This window comes from Vanellus vanellus (genome assembly GCF_965231255.1).
Source record: "Vanellus vanellus genome assembly, chromosome: 6".
NCBI lineage: Eukaryota > Metazoa > Chordata > Aves > Charadriiformes > Charadriidae > Vanellus > Vanellus vanellus.
In genome coordinates this window covers 64,971,459-64,983,882 of record NC_138911.1, presented here as the reverse complement: position 1 = coordinate 64,983,882, position 12,424 = coordinate 64,971,459, and the positions used below count along the sequence as shown (strand labels likewise).

Genomic DNA, 12,424 nt, shown 5'->3' with positions numbered 1-12,424 from the left:
GGGGTCAGCAAGCCGCAGCCTTCGGCCAACTCCCAACTGCTGTGTCTCCTGCCCCGGATCAAGAACCTAGCTGTTCCAGAGCACGGTTAACTGGAAGGTCGCATACAGCCAACCTTGCAAGATCCCATCCAGTTCATAGAGTTGCCCTGTAGTCAGTCCAAGGGTTTTAGGTCCTTTACAACCCTTTTACTGTCAGCTGTTTTTTTTCTTGGGGAGGAGGGAGAGGGTGGGGGAAAATGTTGATCAATAACGAACCCTCCCTGCAGTATGAATCTTCTTACTTGGATAAGTCGATTTTGGGGCAAAGCTTCCACACTATTCCATGTACTAATAGGTGAAAACCCAGCGTTCCAAATAGTTGCTTTGAGATTGCAATAATTTTCAGCTCAGCTCAACACCTGCCATGAAGTGGTTACCCACCTCACCACAGCGGAGCATTATGGCCTTGTAATTTATTTTGATAGGGAACAAGTGACATGCCAGAAAAGATTCTGTCACATTAACGAAATTACAATGATCACATTTAACTTGCTGTTAGTGATTACAAGCACATTCGATAGCTGTGTGCTGCAAGACCTCTCAATGGGATGCTGACAACACCGAAAGAAAAGCTATCCTGCTTGCAAATGCAAATATAGGCGTATGCAATACAAGAGCCAGTAAAAATATCTCACCTGTATACAGATCAAGAATTGCCAAACTCATTAACAATTTTCTGCATTGCCAGGCTAGGGCAGATCAATCGTCTGCCTCCACTCCAAGTGATTAACCCTTTAGATCCAGTACTTCTCTTTAACAATTCATTGGAAACAGTTCAAAAAAGAAACTGTTGCAAGCTCTCACTGTGAAAAAGCCGTGAATTTATATGTTTCTATTCCTCTCTTACTCTTGCGCTCTCTTCTTTCTACAGCCTGTCCGCTGTCCCTCCCCAGAAGTGCAGAACATGTGGCAGAGAGCCAACCTATTCTTTTCTTGGCATCTCACACTTGCTCAGATGCCTTCTTGATGAGATCTGAAGTTGTTTTATGCTTTCTTCAGGAAGGATTTAAAATAAGATGTCAGAGAGGAAAGTAAGTTCCAGTTTACAAACTTATCAGCCTGCTGCTGCTGAGGCTACTGAGGTTAAGTCAGATTTTGCAGCATTTTCTTTCTGACGAACCTCTTTGATCTCACATTATAAACCCATCTAAATATTTTTATTTGCCAAACTAAAACATGGCTCTATCTGCAATGAATAGAGGAAAGCACTCACCCAGAAGATACCTCGATGGAGAAATAGTACTTAGTACTTGGTATATATGGATAACCTATTGAATGATTTCCATTTTACAGCTGGAAACATATCTGGCCTAGCTGAGACCGTAGGCATCCAAGAGTTTCTAACAACAGCAGAACAATGGATAATGTCTCTTCTGTTACTTCCATATCAGTGTCCTATTCACTGGACTGTACTACTCATTCTCAGTTTGTGCTGTAAATACTACCTTTTTTTTTTTTCCCCCCATTGAAATGTCTCTGGCAAGGCTTTAGCCTGGAACACTACCTTCTGGGCCTTACAAGTTTTCTAAACGCTTCCTTGTTGTTAGTAAGTCCCAATTTGTATCTGCCAGGTATGGATTCAAACCTGCTGATGTGAGTAAAGAAGGACCTCAGTCCTTCCAAAAAAAATAGGCAACGGTCATTTATCATTTGCCTCAGCATGACCTTCCACTGACTTTTTCTACACTTCTATACCAAAGACAGATTTCAGAAGTTTTTGATTTTATAAGGAGCATCATCCCATATCCTTCAGGTTTCCTGAGCTGCCTGACAAATCACTGGTCTATGTGGAACCTCACCATTTGGATGTCACACATGCATAACTGTGAGCTATCAGAAAGAACTAGGATTTCTAAAATGGGTCAGAAGGCTTTTGTTATTTACAAGTGTAAATTCCTGTCTTCACAACTTATGCTACAACAAGAGTGGAAGGACTTCCAGTAAGAGGAAGTAAAAATAAATAAACCAAAACAAAACCACATGATGGTATACAAACAAAAATGCATTTCAATGTTTTGTTCCAAAAATATACATGAAATGTATCTCATATTGTTTAAAAAAAAAAAGATCTTAGAACATCAGTTGAACAAACATACTTTCAGTCAAACCCTAAGTGGTTTTAATCCTCAGCCAGAACCCTCAATAAACGTTATTGGCTATATCTGTGGTCAAAATCCTCTTAGCAAGAGTCATTGTCACTCATAGACACATTGAGTTTACATCTAATGTTGACTTGGAAAGGTGGGGACATGGCTCTTAACTGCTCTTCCTAAACTATTTTAACATCAGATTTAATATACAATCTTTTCCTTTTTTTGTTTTACTTTTGTAGTCTTGACATCCACCCAGCCAAGACCAAGATTTTCAGTGTGCAACCAAAGAGACTGTGAAGCTGAAATGGAAACTGATTCTGCTCCTCAGACAGCTACTTCAAAGAGACTGATGTTAGAAAGAATGACTCTAGCGCACCTAATGTCCTCGCTCTTACTCCTCAGCATGAATTCTACTTGCTCCTTAACTGCAGTGTGTCTGGCGACAGAACAGTTTTCCCAGTGATCAGTCAGCCAAAGCATTAAACCCGTCATAAGCAATATGGCGATAATCAGTCCCTGTTTCGGTGGTTTTTTTCTGATGTCAGAATAATTTAGATGCCCGGATATCTGAAGCAGCTGTGCCAATGAATACGTGAGCAGAGAAAAACACAGCTGCTTTCCAATTCAGGAACACTGTTCCGGATTTTCTTAAACATCTGGTAAATCAGATGTTCCTTTAAGGCCCAGTGTGATAGGTACCAATAAACTTTTATCTTGACTTTATGCAGGTGGAGATACGCCTCACACAAGGTCTGAGGGCCCAATGTTGACCTCAGTCAAGCCGCGTGGCATGGAAAACACCTACTTCTATGTCAAAGATACAGTTGCAAACTATATTATTGCCTCTGAAAAGCAGCAATAATTTACTCATTCAAAGACTGCATTGTACAAGTATAAATATTTCACGTAAAAGCATGGTCTTTATCATTGAATCACAGAATGGTTTAGGTTTGAAGGGACCTTAAAGATCACCTAGGTCCAACCCCCCTGCCATGGGCAGGGACACCTTCCACCAGACCAGGTTGCTCAAAGCCCCATCCAGCCTGGCCTTGGACACCTCCAGGATGGGGCAGCCACAGCTTCTCTGGGCAACCTGTGCCAGTGCCTCACCACCCTCACAGTAAAGAATTTCTTCCTAATAGCTAATCTAAACCTCCCCTTTTTCAATATAAAGCCATTACCCCTCATCCTATTACTACACGCCCTTGTAAAAAGTCCCTCTCCAGCTTTCTTATAGGCCCCCTTCAGATATTGGAGGAGGCTATAAGATCTCCCTCTCCCCAGAGCTTCCTCTTCTCCGGGCTGAACAACCCTGTCCTCATAGCAGAGGTGCTCCAGCCCTCTGATCATCTTCATGGCCTCCTCTGGACCTGCTCAACAGGTCCACATCCTTCTTATTTTGGGGGCTCCAGAGCTGGACGCAGTACTCCAGGTGGGGTCTCACAAGAGTGGAACAGAGGGGCAGAACCACCTCCCTTGACCTGCTGGCCACACTTCTTTTGATGCAGCCCAGGATGCGGTTGGCTTTCTGGGCTGTGAGCCCACATTATCTTAAAAGGCATCCCACTAAAACTTTTAACATGAATACAAAAACCTCCTTCACACTTATTCCACCACCAACAGTATGAACTGCAGTAACTAAACCCGTTTCTACTAATGAAATTGCACCTGTACAAGGTGGGAAGGGCTTTAGCTAAACGGTTCGAGAATTTTAAAGGAAGAAAGCTCCCCTGGGATTACTAATGATCCCTTCATGCATGGCTCTGCCCCATAATCGTTACCCCCTTTGACCAGGGACTACCGCCCTCTCTTCGCTACCCATTAACATAAGTGGGAAATATTACCAGCTCAAGAAGAAAGTTTCTCACTAATTCACAAAGGCCTCCATGTTATCCTTTCAACCACGCTAAAGGAACCACGAGTGAGTAAGCTTAGTTGTGAAGAGCTGTCTCCATAGCATTAGGGCCAACTAGAAGAAAAATACAGCATGTTCTAAAAATGTGCATGATAAACACGGTATAAAACCAATGAAAAAGTAATATTAAACAAATAAGACCTAATAACTGATGTAAACGAAGCCTGAGACTTTCTGTATAATGACAGGAAGCTCAAAATAAAGGGTACTGGGTTCATGCCCTTCTAAATCATTACAGTTTCCACAGAAAATATCAGCCTCCTTGAGGCTCTTAGGTTAGGGAGATTTATAGTGATAACAATAGCAGTAGTTTATTTGAGACAGTTAATCAAAATTCTAGCACTTATAAGCCCTCTGTGGAAACTACAAATTTAAGAAGTTGAAGACTAAATATTCAGGAGTAAGCTTGCAACCTACACAAGTACAGTAAATTTCAGTTATGTGTTTCATTATGCTGGTGCCTTATAGCTTTTAAGGGGTTTACAACTTGGCTGTAATTATCCACTATGGGGCAAAATTTGGCATAAAAAGAACTCTTTTCCATTCTCTCCTCTTAATAGAAAGTTACGCACTCTCCGCTGGTACTGCATTCCTTGCGCATGCAACGCTCGGCAAGAGTTTTTGGGTGTGCAAGCAAAGCAGGTCAGGGCTCTCATTTTGCGGCTTTTAAAAATAAATCTTTCGTACACCAAAACCACATTGCCCCTATCTTCTCTTATCCTCCATTAATTTAACCTTCAATTTGGGTTCACTCGCACGGCAAAAATATGTGCGATTTGTTCACGAACCAAGAGAAATTATAATTTCATATAGCATAACCATGAAGGCCTTATTTTCACCAGGAAAGTCAAATTTCCAGCAGGATAACAGGAAAACATGGTGATGGCATTAAAATCCACCACTGAAAATACAGCATCACTTCTGCTTCCCCACACAGTGCCAAAGACTTCCTGCGTGTCCCCCTGAGGAAGAGGTACCTGAGCTTTTCCAACACTGAAATGGAGCAGCAGTAGCTCCTCGCCTCAGGATCACTCTGAAAATTCACAGCTAAGTTCTTTGACAGTTTGCCAAAAGCCCTAAATAAAGGAAAGGAATACACTTACGTGCAGATTCTACGCTCACGGCACCTTGGAGCCAAGAGGGATGCCAGCTTCAGAAGTTCTCATCCTTGTTCTCAGCAAGTTGTTCCAGCAGCGCAGTTTGCAGCGCAGACCCAACAGTTTGTGATGCTGCCCCACAAACCAGATCGCTGAAATTATACCATCAGAATCTGGCTCCCCATTCTCTGGGGTTTTTTTCTCCCTAGGAAATGTACTTATTAACTCTGCCACGTCCGCAGGTCCACCCTCCTTGCAGAGAAAGGGGAGCAGGAGCCCTGCAGGCAGCTGCCCTGTTGAAGGAGACTTTTTCGCCCAGAGGAAAGGGGCCCCATACACCAAATTCGGCTCTTTTGCCAGGGTATAGCCACGGTCATAATCCAACGCACCACGTCAACAACGCACTCTGCAGCGGCTGGGTAGCAAACGCTGAATAAATCCCCTCAAAGACAGAAAAGCAAAAAGATTTATTATAATTGTACTTACATAAATAAACACAGGCAGACTGGGGGGCGGTTCAATGCTCAGTTCAGAGTTTTAGGCAAAGGCCCTTTTCCTGCACATAATGTAAAGGGACAATTATAACTTCTACACTGGCAAGCGTATTCGACATGTTTTGGGGTATACTAATGAGGTGAAGCTCCAAATCTCCAAGGTAAGCATACACGTTTGTCCAGAGAAGGAGTAGAAAAGAAATGCAAACACCAGTATTCAGGTATCATTTAGAAGACAGAGGTGAAGCCACTTTCGACATTCAACTGCATAGGTACTTTTAAGCTATAACAAGTTTCCTGTCCTTTCTCCCGCTCCATATTATTCCATTCAGTTGTGCCTCCAGTTTTTGCCGTATGTCCTGAGGGATATAGTCTCTGTCTGGCTGTAGACATCAATTCTATCCTGAAAACAAAAAGTGAAAGAAGCCCGATTCCTTTTTCGATTTTACATCTGAATTCTCCAGCTTTTGATAGCTTGGGTACAAACCAGAATGTTGTAACACAGGTTTCTACATTTAAAGTTGTCAGATACTTTACAGAGATAGGGCACTTTAAAGTTTTTATTAATTGCTTACAATCTAACATATTGCAGCTACAACTGTTGCCTTTGTATAACAGACTCCAATTAAATCAGGGCCGGTGACAACCCAGAGAAACAGAGTAAATTAACTAAACTTCTCTGTCTAGGTTTAGTCAAGACTCAACAGGTCTCCAAAGTAGGAAAACATAAAGTGTAAATGGATTGAAACCCTAAGGGGGTAGAATACAAAATAAAAACTCTTTAGGGTTTTTTTTCATTTATGCTCCATGGTGTATAACCCCAGAGAACCAATAAATGCAGATGGAGCACAAAAAATATGAACGTACCTTAATTTTGCCTTTTTTTTTTTTTTTTTTTAATAACTTCCACTAATCCAAATGTTTGCTTCACAAGTCATGTGTAAGAAAGAGTTTGCATGGTTTACATTCCCAGCATCCCATTATGGTAAAGCTCAAAACCAGTTAACTCAAGTATTAGTAAAACTGAAAGGAAAAAAAGAGTCCGGATTTTCAGCTGATAATAAATCACTTTGCGTCAAGCAAAAAAATCTGACCTCTGCTTTCCAATATTACTTATTACAACAAGACTACAGAAATAAATATGGTAAATAGGGTATTAAATAAAACCATAAGTTTTGGCCATCTAAATGTAGATGGCACAATGGAGATATACATCAGATTGCTCGATCTGCCTCCACGCAGCAGAAAGCTTCTGCTTACTGCGTGTCGCTCTCCCTAGCTTTCCCTTGCAAGAGAATTTCATAACCTAAACCAGCTTGGCGTCAGGAAGATTTATTTGGTGTATGCTCCTTTTGTGTAATTATTCTATTATTACTCCTATAATGCATAGCATTATCTGAAATAATTCTTCACTACAACAGCGAACCTCCGAACTAGCTTGTGTTTCTTCTTATAATCCTCCCCTCACCCTACCTCCCTGGTGAGATCTGAAAGGCATATTATTCATTCTAAAGACAGAAGTTTAGAAAGAACTCCAACATTTCATAGAAAATCAGTGGGATGGCATGAAACTGAACTCATGTTGTAAAACCTAGATGGTACAGCCGTACCGCGAACATCACGTTTCAAAAATAGCTAAGTGGGTTTTTCAGTCATAATAAATCTTTTGAGGGTGGGTTTGCACCAAGATGTAAGGTTGTAAATTGCAGTAAAGGAGAGACAGACCAAACAAACAATTTAAAAAAAAACAAAAACAAAAAAACAAACCCAAACTAAAAACCTATTTTAGTCTTCTTCTTAGGCAAGTGTTAACAAACAACCACAACCAACTCTTTCAAAGCCCCTCTGTTCGAACATAGGACATATTCAAGTCCCTCACTTTGACTTTCCCCTACTACACCAAGAGAAAGAGAAAATAATGAAAGTTGTTGTGTGGCATTGGCATTTCGGCACGGAAGAATTCTCCTAAAATAAAAATCCAGACAAAAATCTAGAGACAGGTTATGCCAACCAAACAGTACAAGCGAATGAGAAATCTCCTCATTACAATTGTCTTCATGCTTTCAATCATTTCATTTTCTATTTTCTTGAATCCTTTTGGTGTCATCTGCTCACTACTTTTCAGTTATCAGACACTTCCCGACTGCATAGGATCTGGTTTTGTAGTGTAAAAAAGGGAGAATGAAGCCTTTAGGTTTTCACCAAACACTAGTGAGAAAAAGAATGAGATAGATACTCCTCCTGTCTAAAGGCACAAATGCCATTTTTAGTAAGTAATCTAAAGCTTTTAGGTCAAGACTAAAATTGCTTTTCAGTTCGATTCTAAAGTGATATTGTTAACTCCAAGAGCTCTGCATCTACATGTAGTATTAAGAAAAGATAACAGTGACTGAAAGTGAAACTTATGGTAATTAAGAGTTTATAGTCAAATCAAAAATTAACTCAGACTAAGGTACAACGTGATTTTAAAGCAGTCAGTGGTGACTTCATCACAATCTCACGCATAGAAAACATGTTTTGAATCACAAGGTTTTGATTCTTACATCACATCCCACACTCACACAGAACAAAAAGTTCTAAATAAATCCTTATATTGGCACGTTTGGGAACCTGGAGCTTCAGCGGTTCTCTAGCACCTTGGCCCCATTGGAAAAAGTCTAAAAATCTATGAAGATGGGGACTACAACTTTAAATAACTATCATTGGTTATCAAAAACATATTTAAAGTCCACCCCTCACAAGCCCAGATCCAGTTTAACTCCCACATTGAACTATGCAGGTTAAAATCCTTAATAGTGACTTCCAAAATTACCACTCCACACACAAAAATGCAAAACAAAACAAAATGAAACCCTACCAAGCTCCCAGTGTGGCAGTAAGGATATTTATACATGGGAAGTAAAGAAAATATATAGGCATTTGCAAAATCCTGGGCAATATTGTCCTTAGACCTGGCTTTTATTTGCAAATCAAGTATGCACTTTAAAACCTAACAACGACTAAATACAGAGGAGATGACATTAAAATTCCACGCAGGAAGACTTCTTGCATATAACATAGCAAAACACTTCTTTTGAAAATTATTTTTCAGCAATTTGAAAACTAATTTTCAGTGCTGCTGGGTAGTAATTCAATATGGTTTACAGAGATCAGATACACATCGTAGCAATCGGGCAGCATCTCCAAAATGCAATAGCTCTGTAGAGCCAAACCATGATATATATCGAAGGAGGAGAAGAAGAATAATCCATTGAGAAGTTTGCTTTTCCCCTTCCCCCTCTGCTGCACTAAGGAACAAAAGAGGCTAAATTTCTCTTTCTCTTGTTCAAGAGAACAGTAACTATGAAACTGTAAGCCCCCTAAAGGTCCGGCTCGTACAAAACCACGCTTAGTTTCTTCCACGGCAGCTTTCCTACATCTTGGTACGGAGAGAGATTGCTCAAAGAGAGATACCACATCTACGAGGAAACACGGGTATATTAGGAAATGTTATCTGAGCAGACAAGTACTGAGATTCACTCTATCACGCTAACACCTGCAATACGCACCACGCTACGATACCCGTACAAAGCTGGATATATCTGGAAAGGGAGGAAAAGCACAAAGACAAGGAAAACAGCAGCTGACCCTTTCTAGTGTCACTGGAAGCAGTAGTGAGCACGTTTGTATACACCAATTTCTTCTCTAAGCTAGATGAGCTGAATAGATCCAGGTGAGTTTAGGCATTGGCCATAATTAAGGAAAATCGGCTCACTACCACTTAACTTCTGAATAAAAGGCACAGCATGAAGATTTCCAGTCAAAGGTTATCTGCATTGGCTTTACACCTTCAGGTTATTTATTTTTAATTTATAGGCAGTCTTTGCAGAGAAGGAGAGGGAAAGGTTATTCTAAACAAGGCAACATGGGGAAAGTGCCGTGGTTTTGCTCTAAAGGAATGAGCGCTAAGAGCTGGGGAGTCACAGGAGAAAAAGCGTAAGGAAAATGAATGTGAATTATACAGGGGGAATAGACGTCTCTTTTACGAGGCCCTCATAGAGGGAAGAGTATAAAACGAGACCAGGCTGTCACTGCTTTCCTAATTGCAAAGGTGCTGCCTCAAAGGGGAGAAAACATCTATTAGCAACTTCTTGTGAAACATCCCCTGGAGCAGCACACGGGGGCTCGTACCTCCCTTTACGCGCAATTCGCCTGCTAATGGCTGAAACTTATTAATAGCCATTTTAAACACCGACGTAGCGAGATAGCTTTTCTAAACGGGGGTCAAAGACGAACGCTTTGAAAACCTCAACGAGGCGTTACTGCAGAGAGAGGGAGAGAAAAGCGCAGGGAAAAGAGAGAGCGACAAGTGCGAGGCCAGATTTGCTTTGCCTGCAAATATTTCCGAAGGGCATCGCCTCCAGCCCGGCTGGGACGGGAGGAGCTCCCGGGGTAGAGGCGGGGGGAAGAAGCCTTTGGAAGTGGGACAGACGTGGAGGGGCTGCCCTCCTCTTGCTCCCAAACTACGTGAAACCTCGTTAAATAAGTAACCGGGCCGGCAAAGCCGCCCCTGGTCCCCGGGGAGCGGGACACGGCCGCTGCCCTCCCCTCTGCCCTCTCCCCGCGGCGCAGGGGGGGGAACAAACGCGCCGCCGGCTACCTGTGTAACACCACCGCAACGCATTTTATTTACACGGCATCAACTCGGGGCATTGTACATTATATACAGATATTTCCCTCCCCCCCTCCAACAAGGCAGAGCTTGTGCAAGATTAGTAGCATCCTCTGGAGCGTATCCGACAGTCCAAGGGAAATGTCCCCGTCCCTCCCGTCCCCCCCGGCGAGGTATCAGCTGTCGGAGTCCAAGTCACTTTTCCCCTCCTCTTGTCTCTTCTCCGGAGACGTTTTAGACGCTTTATTCCATTTTTGTGCGTTTTCTGACTCCTCCGAAGACGACCGCTTTTGCCTCCTCCACTTTGCCCGGCGGTTTTTGAACCAAACCTGTTGCGTTAAGAAATTAAATTAGTACGGGGGGCGAGGGAGAAATAATAATAATAATAATAATAATAATAATAATAATAATAATAATAATAATAATAGGCAAAGCCGCAGACCGATGTCTGTCCTGCCGGAGCCCTGCCTCGCCCGGAGCCGCTCGAGTGGGAAAAGCGGAGCTCCTTCGGGAGGCACGGCCGCCTCTCCGCGTTTGCTCGCAGCCGTGTGATCGGCTGGGCCAGCCGCCCTCAGAAGGACGCTTGGAAATAATAATAATAATAAATAATAATAATAAAACAACTTATCCTTTCTCCCCCCCCGCCAAACCTGTTGCTCTCCCCGCCGCCGGCCGAGCCGGGCTGGAGCCGCACCGAGGTACCCCCCAGTCCGAGCGCGCTTAAATGCGAAAGGGAGAGGGTGGAAGGAGGGGGAAAAGAAAGCAAAATACCTCCACTTTTTCCTCTCTTAAGTGCACCCTTCTGGCCAGCTGTTCCCTGGTGCCCACGTCTGGGTATTTCGTTTCCTGGAAGAGGTTTTCCAGCGCTTCCAGCTGCTCGTCAGTGAAGATAGTCCGATGCCGCCTTTTTCGCCTGCAGTGCAGCTGGTTCAGTAACTGCAGCTCCGTCCGGGACAAAGTGCCCACGTTCATGTAGGGCAACATCTGATGGGGAACAGGGGACATCAGGACTGACCCAGTGCCCTCGTAACCTACGGACAGACAGACGAGACGAGGACAGGCTTTGCATGAAATCGCTGCTCCCCCCCCCTCCTCCACACTCCGCTCCACTCCACTCCGAAAAATAGCCACCCTGCGGGTCGCCAGCACCCCCCCCACACACACACACCGCCACCCCCTCCTGCCCCGCGGCTGCGGGAACAAAGGGAAAAAAAAACCCGCCCCGTCCCACGCGGGGCCGCCTTACCTGCGGGGGGGACGCAGGAGCACTGCTGGGCTCCCAGGGGGGGGACGGCCCCGCAGCACGAAGGGCCCACGGGGGACGCCGGTACATGCAACTGCCCGTAGTAGTAGTTGTTGTAGCCGAGGCGGGATCCGGTGACGGCCGGCGGCAGCGCGGAGGCGGGAGCCACCGCCCGGGAGTAAAATCCGCCGTAGTCGGAGGAGCTGCCGTAGAGCGAGTCCCCGTGGAGGCTGGGGAAAACGACGGGCGCGGCGCTCGGGGGCAGCAGCACCGAGTCCTTGCAGCGAGGTCTGGCCGCCAGAATATTGTCGATGCTGAACATGCTCACAGGCATGCCCCAAACCGTGCCGGGGCAGGGCAGCGGGACCGGCCGGGAGGAGGGAGGGAGGGAGGGAAAGGAGGGAGGGAGAGTGGTGTGGTGGTGGTGCTGGTGGAAGGAAGGGAGGGGGGGGGGGGGCGGGGGTGGGGGGAGGGAAAGGCTGGAGAGACACGAAATCGAAACTTTTCGGAGAAATTTTAAAAAGGGATCGGAGCGAAAAGAGCGGAGCTTTTTCCGAGGGCAGCTTGCGGGCAGAGTGTGCGTGTGTGTCCGTGCGTGTGCATGTGTCTGTGTGTGTGTATAGTGTGTGTGTGCGCGCAGGATCCACCCCTGGAACTTTCCCCCCTCAACTCTCGCCTGTTTACTGATCTCAACCCAGAGGGCTGCTCGGAGTATAATCCATCTGAACCTCTTCCCTTTTTTATACCCAGGCGACGTCATCCTGGATTTAGTTCCTGGTAATATGCAGATGACAAACAAAACCAGATTTGATTTTTTTTTTTCCCCCTCCCCCTTTTTGGTGGGGAAGAGGTGGGGGTTACACAAAGGAGTGAAAGGAGCCCGGGTCTGTGT

General features: G+C 44.4%; 1 protein-coding gene across 1 annotated transcript; it reads right to left on the bottom strand.

The window, feature by feature from the left end:
* Positions 1 to 10,321: 10,321 nt before the first annotated feature.
* On the bottom strand, positions 10,322 to 11,896 carry GSC (goosecoid homeobox). Its single transcript, XM_082485913.1, has 3 exons — positions 11,536 to 11,896; positions 11,061 to 11,320; positions 10,322 to 10,618 (listed from the first exon to the last, which is right to left on the bottom strand). The coding sequence occupies exons 1-3, from the start codon at positions 11,864 to 11,866 to the stop codon at positions 10,466 to 10,468; spliced, it is 744 nt and encodes a 247-aa protein (XP_082342039.1). The 5' UTR covers positions 11,867 to 11,896; the 3' UTR covers positions 10,322 to 10,465.
* Positions 11,897 to 12,424: the final 528 nt, after the last annotated feature.

Bases quoted from the DNA above. Each gene is read 5' to 3' on its own strand.
- GSC (XM_082485913.1), bottom strand. From the start codon at position 11,866: ATGCCTGTGAGCATGTTCAGCATCGACAATATTCTGGCGGCCAGACCT. The intron at 11,321-11,535 runs GTAAGGCGGCCC...GTCTGTCCGTAG, and splicing joins CTCCTGCGTCCCCCCCGCAG to GTTACGAGGGCACTGGGTCA. The intron at 10,619-11,060 runs GTATTTTGCTTT...TTAACGCAACAG, and splicing joins TAAGAGAGGAAAAAGTGGAG to GTTTGGTTCAAAAACCGCCG.